The 24,325-nt window shown below is 34.0% G+C and overlaps 2 protein-coding genes across 2 annotated transcripts; both read right to left on the minus strand.

Annotated features, from left to right (window-relative positions):
* Positions 1–403: 403 nt before the first annotated feature.
* LOC134273421 (mediator of RNA polymerase II transcription subunit 14-like) lies at positions 404–8,645 on the minus strand. Its single transcript, XM_062755613.1, has 8 exons — positions 8,570–8,645; positions 4,569–4,725; positions 4,030–4,162; positions 2,199–2,293; positions 1,882–1,960; positions 1,442–1,571; positions 724–764; positions 404–499 (listed from the first exon to the last, which is right to left on the minus strand). The coding sequence occupies exons 2-8, from the start codon at positions 4,697–4,699 to the stop codon at positions 404–406; spliced, it is 705 nt and encodes a 234-aa protein (XP_062611597.1). The 5' UTR covers positions 4,700–4,725; positions 8,570–8,645.
* Positions 8,646–12,731: 4,086 nt separating this feature from the next.
* Positions 12,732–21,139, minus strand: LOC134273420 (uncharacterized). Its single transcript, XM_062755612.1, has 5 exons — positions 20,937–21,139; positions 17,531–18,208; positions 17,143–17,244; positions 16,889–16,934; positions 12,732–15,127 (listed from the first exon to the last, which is right to left on the minus strand). The coding sequence occupies exons 2-5, from the start codon at positions 18,182–18,184 to the stop codon at positions 12,732–12,734; spliced, it is 3,198 nt and encodes a 1,065-aa protein (XP_062611596.1). The 5' UTR covers positions 18,185–18,208; positions 20,937–21,139.
* Positions 21,140–24,325: the final 3,186 nt, after the last annotated feature.

Consider the following 24,325-nt stretch of genomic DNA (forward strand, 5'->3'; position numbering starts at 1 on the left):
ATGGCAAGTCATCAGAAAAATAATGTAAATATAAGAAATGAATTTAATTTTTGAAGATTCATGAGGTATATGAACTACAACTCTTCACGCCGGCATGACGCGCTTCATGAAATATGCCGTCGTAATGCTACCTAGTTCATAACCTCATAAATCTTCAAAATCTTGAGAATACATCGACATCTTTTAGTTAGTTTAATGAAATATTTAACTGGAAATGAATCTAAATTAAAATCTTTTTTATCTCTTTTTTTTCGACTCTATTTGACAACTATAATTTAAAACACATACAGTGTATTGAAATAGGTAAAAGACACAAAAGAGAGGCCTTGAAATGATTTCTTTACATGACATTTGCTTTATGTACATGTATAATTCTTCTCTTAAGCTAGATCCACCTATAGCGTTACACACCCCCAGTTTCTGGATCCTCCACCAGTAGACTGATGTCCAGTAATCTCCACGGAATCTTAGGACTGTCCCCCATCAAGGTCAACGTGGCCTGGAAAATTATGTCATGTTTACAGATACTATATATATTAACAGTATATGAAACCAATCTTTTCTCTCAATTTTGCAATAAATTTTACGTGTAAAGTCTATGTATTTCAATTTTGCAACAAACATTATTAATGAAACGTCCATATTTCATCTTACCTAACAGTGTAATAGACAAACCTAGTAGGCATATAAATACCGTAAATTAACCAAGGGACCAAGTCTTACCTCAAATTCATGTTCAACATGAAATTTCACCCGACCATTTTCTATAATGAAAAAAAAATGTATGAAATAACTAATAGGAAATGTATGAAATAACTAATAGGAAATTTGATGACTGTCAATTTCAGGCCTAATATCTGACATTTTCATTCTCTTTTGATTAAAACCCAAAAACTCTTTAAAATCATTTACTTGTCATACTTGTATCTGTTTAGAAGCTCCCCAGCCATACATTTTTTCACTTAGAAACAGTTTGTTTATTAATATGTGATCAGTCATTCCTACTTCCATTTTTTTCTCTCATTTGTATTGTGTGATAGTAATACCCACCAAGTCATTTCCCTTGATGATGAAAAATCACACTATCAGTTCACTCATCTGCTGGGGGGGGGGGGGGGGTGGGGGTGGAGGGGATGTCAGCCTGTATTGACCTATATCTTACCTACTTTGAGTTTAAGTGACCTATATCTTACCCACTTTGAGTTTGTGTGACCTATATCTTACCCACTTTGAGTTTGTGTGACCTATATCTTACCCACTTTGAGTCTGTGTGACCTATATCTTACCCACTTTGAGTTTGTGTGACCTATATCTTACCCACTTTGAGTTTGTGTGACCTATATCTTACCCACTTTGAGTTTGTGTGACCTATATCTTACCCACCCCGAGTTTGTGTGACCTATATCTTACCCACCCCGAGTTTGTGTGACCTATATCTTACCCACTTTAAGCTTCCTCATCTGTTGAGGGAGATCTGTTGCCACTAGCCTGTACTGTATGACTTGTGTCAATCTCTGTAAGGTCTGTCTTTTCTCAGCTGAGGTTATAGCATCAGGGGGAACAATCTTGTCCTGTAACATAATACATTTACATACATGTATATGCAAATTAAAACAGATTGAGTACACTTTAATAAATGGGAGAAAATGAAAATTGATTACACAAAATCTGTACAGACATAATAGCTCTATCCTTCAATTTTGTAAAAGCTCCATGTACAAGCATGATTCAGAAGGAAATTAATTAGTAGGAAGACAGTGTGAGATTTTGTGGATAATTCAAGTGTAAAACTTCTTCAACAAAATATTATTAGCATCTGTGTCTCTTTGATATGGAAACTCATGTCAGGCAATTTGGGGGGAGGGGGGGTATGACACATACCCGGATACAGGAGGGGAGCCTGGGATACGTCCCCAGGGTCAGGACATCAATGGCACAGGGCAGGGAAAACGTGGGCAGCCTATAGAAACAGAAAAATGAACTTACAGGTCACAGGTTTAAATAAAATCATCAGGTGCAAAAATCAATGCCGTTAAAATTCACACAAAAGTTAATATTATTTCAAACAAAAATTTCCTTTTTAAATTAAAATACAAATCAATCTCCTTTTAAAAATTTGGTCTTTTACAATATTATTTTATAATAGACAAGTCATAAAATGATTCATAATTTGTTCAAGTGATTAAAATGAACCTGACCTTGCGTTGACCAGTGTTTCTCGCGCCATTTTGGCCAACATGTCCGCCGTCTCCACAAACCACATGGACTGGTTCTCCAGGAAACTACAGATCTCCTACAAAAGCAGGCTTAATTAATTACTTACTAATCCACAAAACTGCAGATCTCCTACAAAAGCAGGCTTACCAAATTAGTCAGACTTAGTCGAGTGAAATTCATAAAACTTTACAGATCTCTAGGTAAATCAGATGCTCAAACTAGTAAAATGTCACCTTAAAGTGTTAACCATATTTATATATTTGCATATCCACTGCTCTCTCCCACTATGAACATGTAGACATCAACTGCGTTCATAGCACTATAGACGCAATTGCTTCTGTTATGACTGCAATTGCTCTATCACATTCGTGTAGAACAAACTCCACTGCAATTGTAATACGTGTCGAGAAGTATATATATGAAACTTTTTGTAAAAGGAATAAAAATAAGTTTTTAATAATATTCTTTGAAAAAAAAGAAATTAAAAAAAATTAAAATTGCTGATTTATATCTTTAAAAATTTAGTTTTGGTCAATGTATTTAATTGTATAATAAAACTTTTTAAAGTTTTATAAAACTGCCATATTTTTATTTTTTTATATCATGTATATTTGTACAAAGAAAGATAACTCTTCACACTTGGGTAATAACATTCAGAAAACTAGCATAACTTGTATATATCTACTTCAAGAATAATTTCAGCTATTAAAAATAAATAGAAAAACTAAAAAAAAAAATCATAGAAAAGCATTCTGGAGTAATAATCATTATAAAAGCATTCTCATTTTTTTCATCATAGTGTTAAATCATTGATTTTTGTCAGAGGGTTTCAATAACGTTGATCGATGACGTCACAACTGCATCAAAACAAAAATTAAGAGAATGTTTTGACGGCGCTGCTTGTATCCAGATAATTGTGTTTGAGAGGGAAATACTTTATAATTGTTTGTGATTTATTAGATAAAAGGATCATTGATAAGGTGTACTGATTTTACAGCCGTATGTTTTTCATTACTGAAGACAAGAAGCCGCGTCCTTATGTAAGTCAGGATTTCCTCTGATATTCTTGAATAAATCAAAGAATGCAAATATAAGTAATAAACAACGATTATTCAGTGAAGATGGCATTATGAATAGCAATAGCTCTGCTGGCATATTTTCCAAGATGCGCTAACGCGCATCATGGAATATGCCAGCAGAGCAATTGCTATTCATAACGCCATGTTCACTGAATAACGTTGTTTATTTCTTAAATAACCATTATAGTTTACAGCAAATGCATATTGACAATATAGATTTATGGAATCAAGTACATGAAGTATTTAATATATTGTATATGTTAAAGAATCTTGCAGTTCCTGGAATTCAAAAGTTGCAACCTTGTTTTATCAGTTACAGATGAGGCTGTGAAATTAAATACAAGACAGACTGCTTGTTTTCTCACATCAAATAAAACACAAAACATTACAGAAAGAGTTTAATATCCACACAAGATTTACAAATGGACTGTAATAGCTGTGGTCAGTACTTACCGAGCACTTGTCCACCTTTGTGGCATTACTGGCCCACTTGACTAGAGCCAGTAACTGTATAAACAGCTGTCTGGTCCGGATAACATGGAGACATAGGTCAGTACTTACTGAGACATATAGACAGTCAGGTCACTACTTACCGAGCACTTGTCCACCTTGGTGGCGCTGCTGGCCCACTTGACCAGAGCCAGTAGCCGTATAAACAGCTATCTGGTCCGGATAACATAGAGACATAGGTCAGTACTTACTGAGACATATAGACAGTCAGGTCACTACTTACCGAGCACTTGTCCACCTTGGTGGCGCTGCTGGCCCACTTGACCAGAGCCAGTAGCCGTATAAACAGCTGTCTGGTCCGGCTGGCAAACTGGACAATCTCTACCTTTCTCTCCATGTCTGTCTTACGGGGAAGTCTGAAGAAAAAAATTAGAATAACCCAATCTGTAAATTAACTCACACTACCATAAAAGAATATGTAAGTAACATGTCAGTCTTATTGGGAAGTCTGAAGAACAATTAATCAATCTCTTCATTTACTTCATACTACTATAAAATAACATACTAGTAATCAGTCTCTTGGCTTATTTTTATAATAAACAACTTTTTACACACAAAAAAACATGACACCCAGCTAAAATGAGGAATTTCAACAATTGTCGTCTTATTAACTTTACAGACTTTCAAATTTAAGTATAATGCACAGAGAATTTTTTGAAGATGTAGCAATATATTGTGTACACTGCAAAAATTTATCAAAATGCAGGTAAAGTTAAAACTGTTCATTATCTATCAATATTCCTTCTTCATTAGGATACTTACAGTTCTGAAAGCACTGTTAACTCATGGTAAGTTCTCTGTACAATGTAGTCAATCAGAGTCGCCAGGGGGATAGTGCCCCCTCCTGGGGCCCCACCAGGCATTCCCATGTGGGAATCAATGATTGGTGGCATGGTACCCTGTTATAAAGGCTTAAATTCTGAAAATAAAAAAAAAAAAATGCAAATTATTTACTTTTTCACAGCAAATACATATAGATATTCAGAAAACTTCACGGCTGTTTCGGACTTTCTGTGCAAGTTATACAATGTAGTATCTTATTCTGAATCAACATATTCATTGCTATGTTTTGTTTCTTTTTTTTTGGGGGGGGGGGGAATTTAATTTTTGTTTCAGCCTTCGAAAAATCCTTTTTTGGGGCACATGCCCTTCGGGGAGGTATAACCACCAATAACACTAGCCCGAACAAGTATAATATCATACATGCCAAGGAATCAAGGAATTTATATATCTTGATTCTAAAATTATTGAAATCAAAAGGGAGGGGGGGGGTTCACATTAGATATAAGAAGAGGGTAAAGTAATGTATCACCAAAGTTACCCAGGTGAGCGATGTGGCCAATGGGCCTCTTGTCGCCTCGTACTCTTGCAGAATAGTGAGTTTGGATATTAATATAACATTGCAGATTCAAAACTGTCTGTAAAAATTAATTCCTTAATTTATTTCCTCCTTGCTTTAAAGTACCTATAATATAGATGCTTAAACTTTAAAACTTTGCATGGAGAATTTATTTAGTCCCATGAAAAACATGGGGCTGAATAAACTCTCCATGCAAAGTTCTACACTACCCGAGGATACTTCCACATAAGTCTCAGCTTTTGTGGCCTAGTGGTTCTTGAGAAGAAGATTTTTTAATGACCCCATCCTATTTTTGTGTTTTCTAGATTATCTCCCCTTGGAAAAGGCTTTGGCTCTTTATTTTTTTTTTACAAGGATGTTATATAATATTTTACTAAATACAATCGTTGCGTGTCACAATCTATTTGGAGAAAGCAAAAGACAATCCATTGTTTTTTTCTTCTTCTTCTTCTTTTTTTTTTTTTTTTTTTTTTTACATCGGACGTCATTTTTATTTTGCTGCAATGGATGAAGGAGCCAAAGACTTCTTTTTTTGGAGTTTACACCGTGTTTGGAGTTCGTCTGGACTGACGTATTTAAAGCAAAAATACATGTGACTTTTTGTTTATTCCTTACAAAAATATTTTGTGAAAAAACTGCATATAAGTAGCTAAATAAAGCTAATTTGAATAGATTAATACAGCTACCGGTATATATCTATTTGACTGTATGCTAAGAGATTGTATTGGACCTTTTCAAATCAACTGATATCTTTTGCTTTCAGATACACAGTCGGGAGGACTGCGAACAACTCCAACAAGACCTACATCACCTAGAGGAGTGGGAGAAAACGTGGGGAATAGATTTCCATCCAGACAAGTGTAACACCATGGTGTTCACCAGATCCCGCAACCCGCAGCTCTACAGCTACTCACTGAAAGGTCAGATGTTGGAGAATGTAGAGACCACCAAGTACTTAGGGGTATGGATAACTACCAACTTGTCATGGAGGGTCCATATTGATAAGACAGTTAAGAAGGCGAACTCTACTCTTCAGGGATTGACATTAACTTTTATATTCACTTGTCCTTCGGGCAAGTGAACTACAATTTTGACTTGCCCAAACGCAAAACTTAGTTGCCCAAAAATTTTAAAGAAGAAAATATCAGTTACTGTATCTTAATTTGATACTGTAAATATTACAGAGTTAACAAACTAATTTCTAATTTAAACTTAACTGCAAACAACTTTCCTGAAATTTACTATCCTGTACAGCAATGCACTAATGATATTTTCTTTCCTTTTCTTTTTCTTTTTTCTTTTTGAAAATTTACCCCTCCCCCTCCCCAAGCGATTAAGGTCAACTAAAAGGAAAACAGTTATCGTCTTTTGATTCAAGATACAACATTACCGAGAACAACTGGTGTTCTTTATATTCTGTAAGTGATTAAATAAACTATTCTATTATATATATTTCGTAAGAATGTATCGTAAGTTCATAATAAGTTGTCAGGCAGAGATTGAACGAAAGAAAACAGAATAACAAACCCGATTTCTAAATAAAGGTATGATCCAGAAGCGTTACCGAGGGATTCCGAATGCAAAAACAATGGCAGGTTTTTGGCGGAAATCAACTGTTCAATTCATTGTTTTGTTTATAAACTAATGTAAGATTTAAAAAAATGTTTCTATCAGAAATATCCACTTGCCCGATCGGACAAGTACATCGATGATTTCACTTGCCCGAACTGATGATTTACTTGTCCCGGGCAATCGGACAACCGTTAATGTCAATCCCTGCTCTTGGCTTCTTACGTAGGAACCTCCATATCACCAATGAGAAGACCAAGACAGAGGCATATATGGCACTAGTTCGGCCCACATTGGAGTACTGTGCCTCAGTATGGAATCCCCACACAAAGGATCACATCCATCGACTTGAAATGGTCCAGAGAAGAACTGCTAGGTACGTCAAAAATAGATACAGGAATACCAGCAGTGTTACAGACTTGCTAGACAGTCTCAAGTGGGAATCCTTAGAGAGCCGTAGGACTAAGGCACAGCTCGCCATGTTTTATAAGGCATGGAAAGGCCTGGTAGATATCCCGCTATCTCAGTATGTCACTCCATCATCAAGTCGAACCAGATCCACCCATTCCTACAGATTCCAGCATCATCAGTGCAGAACCAACATCTATAAGTTCAGTTTCTTCCCCAGGACTATCATAACCTGGAACACTTTACCAGCATCTGTTGCTGAGGCCCCTGACTTGGTACACTTCAAGCAGGGGCTTTCATCACTTTCCTTCTAGATGGCTCAGGGAGCAAGTAAGCTCTAGTGAAGTCAGTAGGCAATGCCGGGGAGACCTGTACTAGTAAGTCTCAGGGCCGCTACGGTTACCGGACTGGCTGCTGACAGAAGAGCTGAAAACTTCCTTCTTTTACCTTTTAACCGTTTTTACATTTCAATCTTTCTAACAATGTTGTCAAAGCGCTGCGCCGTTGAGTAATCATCAAAGATGACGGACAAACGTACCATGTAGATGTAGATGCACAGGAGTCGGCAGTTTTATCAATAAACCAGTGTAAACATAACCTATGAGCTTCGCGAGAGTAGCGAGCGAAGCGACAGGAATGCAACGCGTTTTTGGTGATTTTTACTCTGCCGCTTTATTTAGTCAAAATAACAAATGCATGCGACTCAATTCATGTCAGTTGATGTGTCCCACCTGATTTCTGTTGCATTCCCCTTCTTAATAGCCGTTATTAGCCCTAAAATCCAACATAAACAAAATTTCGAAAAGAATCAGCCACCATGAGGGTTTTACCGTGGCGTCACAATATATTCATAATGTGTTCATTAACTTAAGTATGTTTTACTTCATTTTAAAAACATTTTTTGGTATATTATTTCTTTAAAAATATTAAAAACACAAATAATTCAACGATTGAACATTTTCTTCAAGTTTTAAGTGTTTAAATGTAGGGGGATCCAAACTCAGTTAAACATAGAATCGTGACGTCACGGGAAAACCCTCATGGCGGCTGATTCTTTTCGAAATGTTGTTAATGTTGGATTTTAGGGCCAATAACGGCGATTAAGAAGGGGAATGCAACAGAAATCAGGTGGGACACATCAACTGACATGAATTGAGTCGCATGCATTTATTATTTTGACTAAATAAAGCGGCAGAGTAAAAATCACCAAAAACGCGTTGCATTCCTGTCGCTTCGCTCGCTACGCTCGCGAAGCTCATAGGTTATGTTTACACTGGTTTATTGATAAAACTGCCGACTCCTGTGGTAGATGAACTGGACGAAACTATTTCAAACGACAATCAGCAGTGTTTGTCAGTTTGGAGGTAACCAAGAGATGGTCATTACTTGAGCAAGAATTCATATCAAATAAGAATTAGCATCTTACCAAATTCTTTTCAACGTTAATTTGTTATTTTGTAGGTAGATGCGCCAAGAACCGAGTCGCCATTTTTAAATTCTGGATTATCGACCCTTGATAATAATTTGACAGATCGTTCAAAAAATCATTCGCGCAATAGGGCCTAGTGCAATTTATAATCAGAAACGGCGAAATATTATAAAGCGTCAAAATAAGGGATATTAAGATCCTTCTCCATTCTGCACATCAAAAAGTTCTGATTCTATGTTATTTTTTCAGTTACAGTAATCCACCCTATGATCTAAATAAAAAAAAAGAGAAAAAAAGAAGAAATCTCGTCCGTTTCGACAGCAATGGAGTCAATAAAAGTGTAATTAATGCAAATCACCCATATTCCCAAAACGCCAGCAAGACAATTTACGGCAGCAGACTTCTGGGGGTTGATCCTAGGTTATAAGCTTTCTTAGTTCAAGAAAAAATAAACTTCTACTCCAGGAAGTAGTACAAATACCCTAAAAAGTTACTGTCAAATATCTTTATTTACAAAATACGTTTATTTAAAAGAAAATATTGGACTGAAGAAAATAAGAAAAAAACAATCAAAAGAAAATATTCACTTGAAATTGAAGATATACACATAGCCAATCGGGTATACGTCTACCCATTCAGTACTCGTCTCCATCTTACTGAGAAAATATATTTTGAAATTGAATTATTTAAAAAAAAAAAAAAAAAAAAGAAAGGCAGCTTATTTTATTGAAGAATCACTTTACTATAATTAATTTCATCCCCCCAACCGAAAAAGACAATGGGGGGGGGGGGGGCAAAGGCTTCTAAATAACTAATATTCTACCTATAATTCTAACCCAGTAAATTTTAAGATCCCTCCCTCAAAACTGCAGACATTAATTTCTTCCGCACGAATCACATCTATTAATGTTAATTCGGCTTTTATTGAGTTTGCTATACGGAGAGAATGCTAAGGTTTTCTTGGCATGAAGATCATTTTTTCCGGGAGGGGGATGCAAAGAACCATTAATAATGGTTCTTTGCCATTAGTTTTACAGTATATCGTTTTTTTTTTTTTTTGTTGTTTTTTTTTTTTAATTAATATTTTTTTACACGCCAGGATCGAGCAATCCCCTGTGAATCTGCCTTTCAAAAGCTGAACGTCTATTTCATTTTATTTGAGGATAATCAACAATATATACCTAATCCTTATCCATTACATCAACAGATAAATATTTCACATGTTCACTGTGACGTTTGTATTCCCTGTGATACACCCTCCTTAATTGGGCGCTGGTAGGAGTTCCTTTCTGACTGATGATCGGAGTATCTTAATGATAAATTGTATTTGCTGACAAGGTCATGGGGGCAATGCAATAAGTTATCTATTACTAGACAGTAAATAATTAGATATTTGGGTATAGAACAAAAATTTTTCATTAAATCATGGAAAGTGCCAAACCCTTTCATTGATTTCTCTTAGAGTGATTGTGATTTCCCACCCAGCTTCATTTTCAAGGCTAAAGAATAAGCATGTGTCTAATCATCCCACATCCCCAACCCCCCACTGCATGGATATGATATCTTAGATCTTAAATCTCTCTGGGAAAATTTGTTTGCTTTTATTCATTTTTTTTACCATGCCATGATAAATATTTTGTTTCCATCACAAGGCTTAACTTCTCAGTTGATGAAAGTCTTTCCGATACCTGAGTAAAGAAGCTTTTTGTAAGAGAAAGGACACTAAGACAGTGATGTGTACAATTTATCATAGTATTACTTTTTTTAGTACATGTGCAATGACAAACATACAGGATGGTTGTAGATTGTAAAATCCACTACACTGTACAATCCATTAAATCAAGCAATCGACCCACACATTAATTTACTAGACATAATTGATGTATTATGGTAAAAATATATTAATTTCAATACATGTACATGTATGCATTGGAATATGAAAATTTTTAATATAAGCATGTCCTCAAAATAACAGATTTACTTAATTATGTACAAATTACATACAGATATTTTGTAATTACAACATATATGTATTTTGATACCACCATTTCCTTTTTGAAGCACTTTTTATATACAACGCAATTGTCATACCAATTCCCAACAGAGAACTTGAAGTAAAGTCAAGAAAATTTGATAAATATCCAAAATGATTACCTACCAGTTCTTAATTTTATGATATCATATTACTGACATTTATTCACATTTAATATAATATATTTTCATTTATTCCAAAAATTGTTTTTTTTTTCAGTGTACAGTGTAACCTCGCATTTGCAAGTGTTTTTTTTTTTTTTTTTTTTTTTTTTTTTGAATCTACCCATACCTACATGTACACAATTTTTTTTATTCTGAGTCAGCTATAGAAGAGCCTGGCAAGCAAACATATTCAAAAAAAATATCCTAACAATTAACAGTCTGACCAAAAATAGTGACAGTTCATTACAGAGAAAGGACTGCATATTTTACAATTAAATGACATTTTACATATATTTTTATCTAATCTATAATTTTAAAAATCAGATAAAAAATTACAAAATGGTGATTTGGATGTACAGAGTATACAGGATATAGATAAAAAACAGATTCATTAAAGTACTTATAGATACATGAAATTCTTATTAATCCCCTTAAATTTTCCAATCTGATGCATCTTGAGGACAGATGATACAAACAAACTTTTGTCAAAGAATTTGAAAATAACAACATGGATCATATTAATTTGAATGAGTAAATTGAATAGAACTTTCACCGCATAGTTTTTAATTTTTCATTAAAATTTGCACAAAAATGGAATTTGAATTGAAAAATATTTGTATAGATTAAAAAGGATGGTTTCAAAAGGGCAGACTTTTGAACACCACAGAAGGTTTACAATTAATCTCATAAAATAAGAATAGTTATTTTTTTTAACTTAAATATTACTTCATAATATTATTTACGCTTAATTTAGTACCAAGCTACAAAAGTGCTTGCAGGGAAACATATATATGAAGCAAAAATAGTTCGAAGTTCGTGGACACCTGTCATATCTTTTTTATTTGACGTCAAACGTTATTCAAATTTGATAAAAATATTTTAATAATAAATCCAAATGTTTTGAATCTTTTTTTTTCTATAATGATTCATTCAAAACTAATCAAGATTTCGAAAATGCAAAAATCGGATCGCGGAGCAGGTCAAAATTAAGTATTGTAGATCACTAAAACGCAACACCTTATATTTCCGTGAGAAAGTGATTGGCTCTTGATTAGCGGGACAAAATTTTCACGAATTGTGGCTATTGCTCTTTATAATCTAAAGGAATACTACCATAGGAGAGAATTAAATTTTCGCAAGCACACGTCTCGCGTAATTGCGCGAAAATAAAGTTCCCGCGAATAAAAAGTGTTTTACAGTAATTTACAAACAAAACACTAAATAATAGTCATATTCTCTGTAAAATGAAGCAAAAGCAGAATACAAAGTAGAAATTCAAATTAAGAATTGTTACATCTATTCCTATTCCAAATTATGGCGAAATATTTTGCTTTGTTGAAAAAGAAATCAACTTGAGAAGATAGGTGGTCCACATTGAAAACGACAAAACGATGGCATTTTAGAACATCACGGAGCATCAGAAAACAATGCAATTTTTTGATTTAATCAATAAAAAAAACCCATCCTGAATACACTCAAAGAATGTTGAAGGAATTAAAAAAAGATGTCACAAAAAAGTTGTGCATGTGTGCACCAATAGTACAGACAATACAAAAATGTTATTTCAAAATAAATAAATTGATCTCTGTGTTATCGAATAGTACGAAAGTTTACATATCAACAAAACGAATATTTTTACACATTATAGTGTGCTTATTTTAAATTTCTATTGAGTATAATAACTAAAATTGACATCATCCACGAACTTTTCGAATTTCAACCCTTATGTAGTATCACAATTCAGTAAGTTGTAAAGAGTTAATAAAATTAATAGTGTTAATCATGTTAATTGACAATCCTCATACATATGTATATACATGTATAAGTAGTACAAGACAGGTAACAGAGGTCTTCATGGTCCATGAAATAAACTCTATAAAGCTCACAATGTTTCAAGTTAAACATAATAACTTATATTGAAAAAAAATTAACGTTTCATTAGAGGAATAGATCCGGAAAAAAGCTACGTTCGTGTAAAACTACCTGTATTAGGTTGGTAGAGAAGCTGCATATCATCGCTAAAACCTATATCTGGATACTGACCTTCTGTGTCATAAGGAGAATACTGAAGAAGATTCTCCATACTTAGAAATGTTCTGAGTTTCGGATAAGATCTTCTACATTGTACAGGGGTCAGCCCTTTATTATTTACCTTAGTAAACATAAACTCTCCTTCTGGTCTTTGTAGAATGAAAAGCATATTAACATCAGAGATAGAGTGCCTTTCAAACATATGTAGTATTGTATCACCATTAATACGGAGAGTAAAATTATAATCGCACAGATTATTAAATTCATGTAAGAACTTCATGACCATGTTTTCACTCTGCCCTATGTTAGCTAGTGCCAACAAAACATTAACCATTTTAGAATCAATTAAATTTGATCCTTTTATCTTCTTACAAAATACATTGAAAAACTCGTCCCTACCATGGTTTATGCAAGTATACAATACAGACAACACGTCCTCATATGTGAAAGATACTACATGTATCAATGGAAGATATTCCAGGGCAATATCAAACTTCTCGTTTGAAAGAGAAATCTTAACAATATATTTGTAAGCTAACTGCTTTCCATTCTCAGTTGTCATTAATTCTGTAAGTTTTATTAATTCCTCTTTCAAATCAATACTTGTAGACTCATACGGATGAGTCAGAGTTCCGATTATTAGCCCAAAAACTGTATTTCTTGAAAACACATCCAGCTTGTCTCTATCTATCTCTAGCTCATCATCTTTGGATAGAAGTAAATCTAGAATACCGAAAAAACACCTCTTAGAACAACTCATAGAAGCTACGTGAAAAAAACTTGTGCTATCAGCATCTTCTTCCAAAATATGAGCCACTAGTATTTTTCGAAATTCAAAGTTATTAATGAATTGATTGAAGGTTTCAATAAGATCATGAGTCAAAATTACATTTAATATATCAGAGTCATATATAAAAACGCTGGAAAATCTTTTGACTGTTTCACTAGCTAAGATATCTCTCTTGTAACTGCAAGCCCCAGCCACAAACGAATCTAAAAAAGCTCTGAATTTAGGATCTTCCTCCACTATGTCCAAAAAACAAGACACCAACTGTTCATCGTTAAAAGATGGATGCTGGTAAACAACTGTGTAAGCATCAAACGTATTAGGAGCAAAAATATCTATCAGTTTTCTAGCTAGAGCTTCTGTCATGTCATCTTCTAAATGTACACAGATTTCCCATTTTTCTGGTTTGTAATTATGTGACCTAACAAATGTAAATAAATCGTTCCTGTTCACAAGTTCTAGAAATGGAGATGGAAAACTTTCCCCAAAGGACAGTAAAATTGCTTCATACACAACCATATGCTTAAGTTTGTACCCATCATCTGTACTATGTACAAAAGTGTTCTGTAAATCTTGAAGGCTACCCTGAATTTCAGCTTTGTTCAACTGATGTGATATGAAATGAAACAAATAAATTTTCTCTGCAATTTCCTTTATCTTTGATCTTTGTTTCATTATCTCTTGTATAGAGTACACTTTTTCTGTTAAAACCTCCAAGAAGAACAAAACTAATATAACATAATGCAAATACATTTTTTTGCATAACAAGTCATCCACGAGTTTTTTAAAATGATTGCATGCTGAATTGATGGTGAAAAAATTTGACCTTTGTTTCAAGGACTCTGGGTTGCTAAAAAACTCTTCACATAATAGAGGAAAACCACTAACTGTTTTCGATTGTGCGATATTATTCAAAGTTTCCTCACAGAGACACAAAGCACTGGGATCAAAAACCTCAAAAGATCTATTCTCTTCAGACTCAGACCAACAAACTGAAATCTTATAACATTTACAATAGCTGTACAACATTGATTTCTTTTGTTTAATGGTCATGCCAAAATCTGAACCTGACAAATCAACATTAGAAGTCTTAAAGAGGTTAAATAAAATATAACCTTTGAATTCATCCTTCTTTAAACCCCAAATACAATTTCGTAATGAAAAAATAACAAACGTAGGGAATTTATCATCACTTACACGAAGATGCATCGCATCAAAAACCCTTCTCCATTCTTCAAAATCCCTTTCACTAACACTTGACTTTCCTATAATATCATCAACAAAAATAATAAACTTTTTATCTGGTGATATAAATTTAAACCACTGACTACTTTCTGTGAGAATTATAGGTGTACAGTCTAAGTTTTTCCTCCTTATATGCTGCATCAGCTGAAGTCCGAAGCTGGTCTTTCCACTTCCTGCCTCCCCTGTTATACAGATAAATCTGTGCTTCTCCATATTCTTGAGGCAATGTTGCATGGCTCTCTTTGGTTCTACATAGATCTTCTTTTCATGAGCTTTTAGCTGTGACTCAGTGTAAGCTATAGATATTTAAAAAAAATAGAAATTAGACAACTAAGGGATCAAGTTTAAAAGAAAATATTAACAACTTAACATACATATGTATTTAATATTAAATCAAAATAAGTTTAGCATTTAGAAATTACTATCAATATCCACATTTATAAGCTTACAATACATGAGGCAGATGTCTCTGAAGAGACTGTAGCTTAACTGGTTTCAAATTCTAAAAGTCCTACAGAAAAGTTGCATTTAGCCTGTGTCAGTAAATTATTCTTTATCAAGTATTACATTTACAATAACGGCACCACAAGGCAGAGCATCCCTTCACAAAAGAGCATTTCTATAATTCAAGGCAGACTTCATTTCAATATGGATATTGAAACAAATTATATCATTTTCAATGTGCACACATGGACACCTCTCCCCCTAACCCCCCCCCCCCACCACACACCCACACCCTCACACAAGCATGTAACTATATCTCCACAAATTCAATACAGATCGTATTTCCCCTTATCTGCCATCATGTAGGGCAAAGTAGTGACTTTTCTTCTTTGAGCAAATAATTTTAAACATGCATGCAAGAAATATATGGGGGAAAATATTTACAAATTAATAAAGCTCTAACAAACGTAAATTCGTAAGAAAAATAGTGTCATCTTTACCTAAGTAACCATTATAACAAATTGAACTTGGTTGAATAATGAAGGGATCTGGGAATGTTTCGATCTGCAGTATTGCAGCCATGGGGAAAACTCGCTAAAATCACCTCCATGGAAAACACTCTATCATGCATCTTAATGTTTTCCACCTGTGTATCAAGTTATGTAATGAAATGTGACCAAAACTGGGGAAGATGAGCTGCATTGAATATTTTACAGACATATGAACAAATGACAGGCTCTTGACTATTGCCATCTCCTCTGGTTCTAACATTGAAGCTATCTAAACAAAACTAGAACTGTCCAAACGCTACAAAATACCCCCCGCTGGGTTTTTCAGAAGTACGTTCTTCCATAATAAAGATATGTATCAAACACGAATAATGAAATTTTTTTTTCCAGTGACCTTGAACTTCCCCAAATGACCTTGGGTTAAGGTCATGACACACCCTTAGGTCATGGGCAATCTTTGTGTGAAATGAAAACCTACCAAGTTTATCCATAAGAAAGATATGGACCGGACAGGAATTTTGAAATTTTTCTTCCAGTGACCTTGAACTTTCCCAAATGACCTTGGGTCAAGGTCATGACACATCCTTGGGTCATGGGCAATCTTTGTGTGAAATGAAAACCTACCAAGTTTATCCATAAGAAAGATATGGAACGGACACAATTTATGAAATTTTTCTTCCAGTGACCTTGAACTTCCTCAAATGACCTTGGGTCAAGGTCATGACACATCATCGGGTCATGGGCAATCTTTGTGTGAAATGAGAACCTACCAAGTTTATACATAAGAAAGATATGGACCGGACACGAATTATGAAATTTTTCTTCCGGTGACCTTGAACTTCCCCAAATGACCTTGGGTCAAGGTCATGACACACCCTTAGGTCATGAGCAATGTGAAGTAGTAGATTCTAATGTCCCTCTGTAAGAAAGATATGGACCGGACACGATTGCACAGACAGACGGACGGACAGCTAGACAGACGGACAAGGTGATTCCTATATACCCCCCCCCCCCAAAAAAAAAAAAAAAAAAAAACTTCGTTTGCCGGGGATATAAAAACTTCGTTTGCGGAGGGTATAAAAATCAAGACCAGAAATAACTTACAAAGCAAGCTTTCCAGCTCAGGGTTATTCTTTGGAAATCTCACATCCTGAAAGAAGGAAAAAGTTATAAATTTTAAAAGTATTATTCTGAGGTGCATATACATGTAAATACTTTATATGATCTAATTTGTTCTGGTGATATATTTTATCTTGCAGAATGTGGATATAAACATGATGTAAGAAAAATGGCATGAGCAAGATTAAGAAAATAAAGAGAGAGAGAGAGAGAAAGAGAAAGAGAGGGGGAGGGAGAACCTGAAGTTGAGTTGCTATGGTTGCTACATCACTGCAGACTTGTGTTAATCTCTGGCAGAGCTCAGAAATCTGTTGTCTATCAACTGGGCTGCCAAACTCCTCCTGGAAAAGAACATTTAAATCTTTTAAATTTAGTATGCTTGATATTACTTGTCTACCAGGGACCTTAAATACTATTACTATATAGGTACCTGTTGTCTACTAATATTTTTCCATTCAAGTGCAGTATACATGACTTTGTTTACATGAGAAAATTTGATTTTTGTTATATCTACTCTGTGTACTTTATTTATAAAAATAATACATATACATATGCATTACCACCGTTTTTCATCATTTGCCTTTGATATATATACATGTACAATTAACCATGTAATGATGTTTATACCTGTAGCTCTTTCCAAGTGTTTATAGATGAGATGGTGTCTTCCTTGGACAGAGGACGCGTTTTCAGTCTGTCCACTTCAACCCTGATCTCTGAGTAGAAATATGGCTCACATTTTTCCGCTACTTCTTTTATTGCATTAGATAACTGCAGCCAAATCCTCGCAAAGCTGTCACCATCTACCTCAGCGTTCCCCTTGTGTAACAACTCTTTATCATTCCTCAATTTTCGAATGTTTTCAATAACTTGTTTCTGTCCTAAATCTTCTATAAGAAAATTTTTCAGCAAACAACTTGTGAGGGTTATGTCTAATTCAGTAGCATGTTTATTAAGATCTGTATGAGGTGAAAGCTTGCAGCAACAACAGCCCCTGAATTTAGGTGAACAGCATTGATCTAAATTTTCGTACAGCTGTCCTAGAACATCCTTGGGCAAAGGTGGTTTACCTCTATAGTCGTCACCCACAGGGCATTTGCAACATTTTTTGGAAAGTGTCAAATGAAATATATCATGCTTTTTTTCCTGCAAAAAATCACATAATTTCTGCCATTTTTGATTTCTGAGTTCATATTCAATCCTGTGTTGTAAAACTTTGGCACCATATTTCATCAAGAGCCATATGAGTTTTAGAAAGTTTTTCTCCTTCACATCAGCCATTGAAATTGCAAGTAGTCCTTCCCTCTGAAAAAGGATGTTAAGTATAATTATATATCTCTAGCTTACTTGACGTTTTTAGAACTTGAAATACCCAGTATTACTAAATCAATAGTTCCAATATAAAAAATACAGTTGTACATCTATTCCATGTGTTTTAGTAGGAACATGGTAAGAGAAGATTTGTTAATTGGTTTTTATCTGTAAACAAAATATACAAAACAGAAGGATGTTAGTGATGTTTTCAACATTGAGATAACTTTGTCTTGTCATAAGCTTATTAGAATTTTCCTCCTAAACAAATATATTTTACATGTAAAAGATATGTCCCGTACGATATACCAATAACTAGCTCCAGGACATTTATTTGTGATACCAGTAACATAAAATCTGCTTTAATCTCGGCCCTACTGACCTTAAGGATAGGATTTTATAAATAATCATCTGATATTCAGGACTTTAAGTGTAAAACTTGGATCAATCCTTACTATTTAAAACAACTTTACATTGTTTAAAAATGACATTGGTAAAATGACATGCTCCTTCATTTGAACTTGAATTCTCTTCAAGAATAGATTCTCTGTGGCTAGTGTGATTAAAATCGTTGTAGTGGTTTTGTTAAAGAAGGAGGAATTGTCAAAAATTTATCAGATAAACAGGGGCGAAGAAAAACTGTGATTAGAAAAGTTCATTTGAACCTACAGTTCATGTGAGTTTAGACGAAACACTAAGCCAAATTTTGTTTTTTTCTGGCCCAGTGGCGATTGAGAAAAAGTTTCTTAAATACAGATGATATAAATGTTTTTCTTTAGGGGAGACTAAGAATCATGTCACAAGTTTAGAAAAGTGGATAATTCTAAGAAATTTTTATCCTAAGAATTTGAAAATGAAATAGACTTGGAAAATATTAGTAATATTTTCATTATGATTACAAGTATGAACAAAACACAGGAACACATTTAGTACAGGATTACAGATGAAAACAAATTTCAGAATATGTTACCTTGGTGCTAAAGTGTAATATAAACGTGAGAAAACTATACCAATCCAGATGAATTTTGATAGGAAAATCAAAATGGTAAATATCAGTCTATGTGATATTGCTGATTTTTTGTCATTCTGTTTTTCCTCATAAAATGAACCTGGCTTGGGATATCATTCTAAAGTTTATATTACACTTTAAGCACTATAGTAAACATATTCTGAAATTTGTTTTCATCTAGCTGTAAACCTATTTTGAGTGTTATATGTCTTTATTTATTTTTTATTGAAATAATTCTAATATTTTACAAATCCATTCCATTTTCTCATGGTTCTTAGGAGGAAAAAATCTGAGAATTATCCACTTTTCTAAACTTCTGACATGATATAAAGTCTCTTTCAAAGAAAAAAAAACTGTTTGTATCATCTGTCCTTCAGTCTCCAAATTTTCACTATAATATTTTTTCATGCTTATTAACTCTTCAAAAAAGGTAAGACACTGGCATTCATTTCAACAAATCCTAATCCCTCGTATAAAAAAATATTTTGTTACCAGTTTAGATGAAACTAACAAAGCCAAATGGCTCCGGAGAAGGTGATGTTTTAAAACAAGTGACGTTCAGACTTCAGACAATGAACAGTCTTCCTTCAGACATTGGGTAGGTGAACAAGAGAGAACCATTTGTATTGTAGTGTAGTATACATAAATTGTTTGTTAATTCCCCCAGTATATATTGATAAAATGGTATGAGCTCAGGTGAAGTCTGAATGAAAAAAATGTGCTATATCAAAATGATCAGGTCCAATCTTAAGACTAATTCAACCTACATTGCCATATAAGCGTACTAAAATTAACAACTTCTATACTTACTTTTAATTGTCTTTAGAAATAGAAATAAAGACACATCTTTAAAATATGTCAGTCGACTTGTTCTTTGTCAGACTGTACACTTGCATGGCCAAAGTTGGGATGTAAATTTGTGTTCCTTGCAAAGGTGGGGTCTTGAGAGGGAATATACATACAGGAAGAACTGTTTCAAAACCCATCTTCACAAAGTCAGGGGGTCATGAGCACACATATTGCTGTGAGTGGCTCTGGAGAAGTCTTCAGACGTTTGACACTGAACATTCTTCCTTAAGACCTTGGGTACCTGAGATTAAGAGCTACTTTTGACAAAATAAATGTAATTTGTTTTCTTTACATTAGGAATTGCTTCTCTCATTGGGAAGCACAGATTAAAATGATGCTTACATACATATAAATGTAGGTATGCAGAAACGCATAAGTTGATATTTGAACTGTATATGTTACAAGTTGTTTATCACCAAAAGGTGTTATTTTACTGTTATTTGTAATTTTTGCGAAGAAAATTGCTGCTTCTCAGCCCATAAAATATCAAATAAAGTAAGACCGGGATCCGATTAGGCAACGTGTTGACTCAGGTTCCCTGAAGATGCCCGAAACGTATATTTTTGGATAAATGAAGGAAAGTTTTGAAATTAAGGCAGATCTGTTAGTTAAGTAGGTAAAGATAGCTACTTGCATGAGCAACTGTTGGACTAAGTATAAATACCGGGTATCTTCATAGGCAGTTGTACTTTGACAGTAAGAAATTATAGTTTTGATCTGGACCTGCTTATCAGGGGCAAACATGTTAGCAGCTATTTATTGCATTGATGATGTTGCACGGAACAATACTTTCCACGAATTGCATTTTTACCAAAACCAGTCATAATAAAAAGAAAGTAGATTGGAAAACCGAATATGGCTTACAGCAGTTTGTCCCGTCCGATTCCTGGTGTCTTTAATTTGAGTCTAGTTCCAATGAAGTCAACCTACTTTGAAAATAGAATCATCATGATGTGGATTCTGCTCCATACAACTCTTGAATCCTCTGAAATATTTGATGAATGATCATATATTGTTCTGGTCGATAGAGAGCGTCACTGCCGTCACCAAGTTTACCTTGTTCTGCTCTAATTCGTTTCAAGTAATTGAATGAAAAAATATTGGGGGTTTAAACTTTGTAGAAATTGTGTTATTTTTGAAAAGATCACTGCATTTCAAAAGTTTCAAAAAGAAAAATGTTCTTATAGTTTTAGAATTGTGTCAATCTTCAAATTATGAAATTGATATATCTGGCCCTCTCGTTCTCTAAGAAAAGTTATGTGTTATTAATATTGGAGTAGGGTTATTAGTACATTTCGATTATAAGTTCATGTTATGTTTGTTGAAACTCTGTGGATGTTGGAGTAAAGAAGAAGGCATGGTTTTAGCTTTATTGTGCCCTAAAAATGTAATGACATCAAAAAGTTTTAAACTGGCTCAAGTATTAGTTAAATAAATGATAAATCAGGAAAGAATATGGCATGAGGGTTTACTATTCTGCAAATATGACGTCATTAATGTGAAACATTTCTCTATTTTTAACTGAAAAAGCCTCAAAATGGCACATTTCAATGGTGATTTTCCTTTAGAAAACAGTGTCCACAGCCGTCGCCCACGTTAATTTTTAAATACTTTGTGCAAAATTCAATAACAAATCACATATCTCAAGATCTTTGTGGGCGATGCCTGTGGACAATGTTATCTGATAGAAGATCCCATTAAAATTGGTGTCTTCTGCAACTTTTTAAGAAAATACGGGAAAACGCACGTTTATGATGTCATAATTAGCATTTAAAAACACATGTAAGAAAAATAACTGGTATGATTTTTCTGCATTGATTTTCAATTATTTAAAAAGCATGAGTTTTCAACTTTTACACCAGTTTCATTTTTTAGAAAATCACAGGGCAAATTTGTATGGAAACTATACCTTCTTCTTTAAGCTGTGACAAAATAGTTTTATTGGTTTTCCGTGGTAAGTAGATCAAAGGAATAAAAAATATGAACAAAATGCACTCAGCAGTCGAGCTGCATTTTACTATTTGTGTCTGTATATATATAATAAAATTAAATTGTTTTATTTATCTGCTGGAATGTATTGTCTATTTATATATCTGTAAACATTCAATATTTTGCTCCATGATCCAACCCAGACAAGGTGGGTTTTTTCGTCATAACTCAGGCTCTGCCTCAGTGGACAGTCACCCACCCACCCCGTTTTTCTGTCCGTATTATTGATATGAAATGACCGTCTTTGTCAAGCATTTGTATTGTGTCGGAGTTAAATGAATCATTATTTAAATCTTTTACATCTAAATATGCCAGGCATACAAGCAAGTATATTTTGAATATTTCATCTAGTCAGAAATGGAGAAGAACCCTAAGTATACCGTAATATTTTTTTTAATTCAGAGATACTATTTCATTGAATAAAAGTTTCAATAAGGTCATGAGTCAAAATTACATCTAATATTTCAAATTTAAGGGGGATGTCCGGCCACCTTTAGTGCAGTGAGAACAAAATGTAAACATTTCTTTAAATGGCAAAAATACATTATGATCAAATTTTAAGTCCTTATGATCAAGATACAATAAATATGCATAACTTGATGCATGTTGTGTATATATAATCTATACTTTTGCAGAAAAATGCTTTTGATATGCTCTTTAGAACTGCGCAGCTACAGAATTAAGCAGAGCCTTAAAAAATCAAAAAAAACAAAAAAACAATATGCAAACTGTGCATTAATGTTCTCTCTACAACCATTTGTTGAGAAAATGTCTAAATTTGCACTTTTAAATGATAATGTCAAGTTCAAAACAAGGTACCGTTGTCTTCAAAAAGAGTGTAAAGAACCTTGAAAGTAATTCATGGATAGCTGCACGTGGTCTATTTTTAGCACAGAATTCAGACCTCTTCTTTATATGGAGGGACATAACAATGTTTAAATGTAGAAGAGAATTACAGTTGCAAAATATTTCAAATAATATGATCACTTTTTAAAGGAGGAAAGGTGTTATAGTATGGCTTGAAATAATTTATTTAGTAACAAATTATTGCATTCTTAAAGAATTTCTCTATTGTAGATGTCACATTATAAAACCCCAGTCGGTTCCCTTAAAAGAAATGATAATTCTATAAAATGCCAAAAATTTCAATTTCTCTTAATGGAAATTAACTTCCAACCGCAATGCTTAACTTCTGTAACGCTAACCCCCCCCCCCCCCCCCCCCCCCCAATTTTAACTTCAGTAATATCGGATTCATGGGATACTTCAAAAATCAGTATTCATCTTTATTATGAACATCAAAAATCGAAAAATTGGAAAAATTCAGTTTAACCATTGAAAAAATGATAATAAGCAGTGGTGGATTTAAGGGGGGCGCACCCCCCTAAAATTGTCAAAGTTAGCATAAACATAGTTTTGTCGAAAGTTTTTTTATGTTTAAAACGTCTACTCGCAGTACTTGTTAGACCTCATTTTTAACCGAAAAAACCTCTAGAATCCATGAGCCTCACCAAGCCTCAAGGTGGTATCAGTCCCCCTGCCTAAATCTCCCCCCCCCCCCTAACTTCAATTCCTGCATCCGCCCCTGATAAGGCATCCGTATAACTATCTTAAAACCAGTAGTATATTTTACATGTTTTAATAACTGTTGCAAAAAGTTAAAGATACATGTACCAGATTTGTGAATATTTATGAACATTCATTTTTAAATTAAAATGTAAACAATGTACATACTAGATAATGTGCAAGAAAAAGCGTTAAAAAGAATTCTTCTTTCACTGTCATTTTCAATTTTTAGAGATATATTATTAATATTAATGTTAGTCTGATTATCAGTCAATTACGTAGTCTGTCTAAACCAGTCAATCACTCTTACCAACTACCGTATGTTACCATACGTATTTTTTCGAGCTTCAAGTCTAAAATTGTTTTAGTGGGTTCGCTTTTGTACAGATCTTTTCTCATTTTTAAGTGACTATCCGCTGTTTATACAAGGAAAGAACAGACTTTAAATGTGGCTGCTCAACAAACAGAAAAAGTGTAAGAAAATGCTTTCAGAAGGGTCAAACAAGCACATCAAAATCGTCGAAAATTCACCCCCCCACCAGGGCTTCGCCCTGGACCCATTGTGGGCCTTAATGCGAAACCCAAACCCCAAGCCTATCCAGGCGTCCACATCAAATGTACCCTGGCTACGCCCCTGGTGTACGTATTGATAAAAAAAATCAAACTCTTTGATTCAAGGTAAGGAAAAATGAGCACCAT

This window comes from Saccostrea cucullata, unplaced genomic scaffold, assembly GCF_032062105.1.
Source record: "Saccostrea cucullata isolate Sc308-1 unplaced genomic scaffold, CSIRO_AGI_Scuc_v1 ctg8350, whole genome shotgun sequence".
Lineage (NCBI taxonomy): Eukaryota > Metazoa > Mollusca > Bivalvia > Ostreida > Ostreidae > Saccostrea > Saccostrea cuccullata.

Excerpts from the sequence above, each read along its gene's own strand:
- LOC134273421 (XM_062755613.1), bottom strand. The coding sequence starts at position 4,699 with ATGCCACCAATCATTGATTCCCACATGGGAATGCCTGGTGGGGCCCCA. Across the intron at positions 1,961-2,198 it reads GAAACACTGGTCAACGCAAG|GCTGCCCACGTTTTCCCTGC; the intron begins GTCAGGTTCATT and ends CTGTTTCTATAG. Across the intron at positions 500-723 it reads ATGTTGAACATGAATTTGAG|GCCACGTTGACCTTGATGGG; the intron begins GTAAGACTTGGT and ends ATAATTTTCCAG.
- LOC134273420 (XM_062755612.1), bottom strand. The coding sequence starts at position 18,184 with ATGGCTGATGTGAAGGAGAAAAACTTTCTAAAACTCATATGGCTCTTG. Across the intron at positions 17,245-17,530 it reads ACACTTGGAAAGAGCTACAG|GAGGAGTTTGGCAGCCCAGT; the intron begins GTATAAACATCA and ends GTTCTTTTCCAG. Across the intron at positions 16,935-17,142 it reads CCATAGCAACTCAACTTCAG|GATGTGAGATTTCCAAAGAA; the intron begins GTTCTCCCTCCC and ends TCCTTCTTTCAG.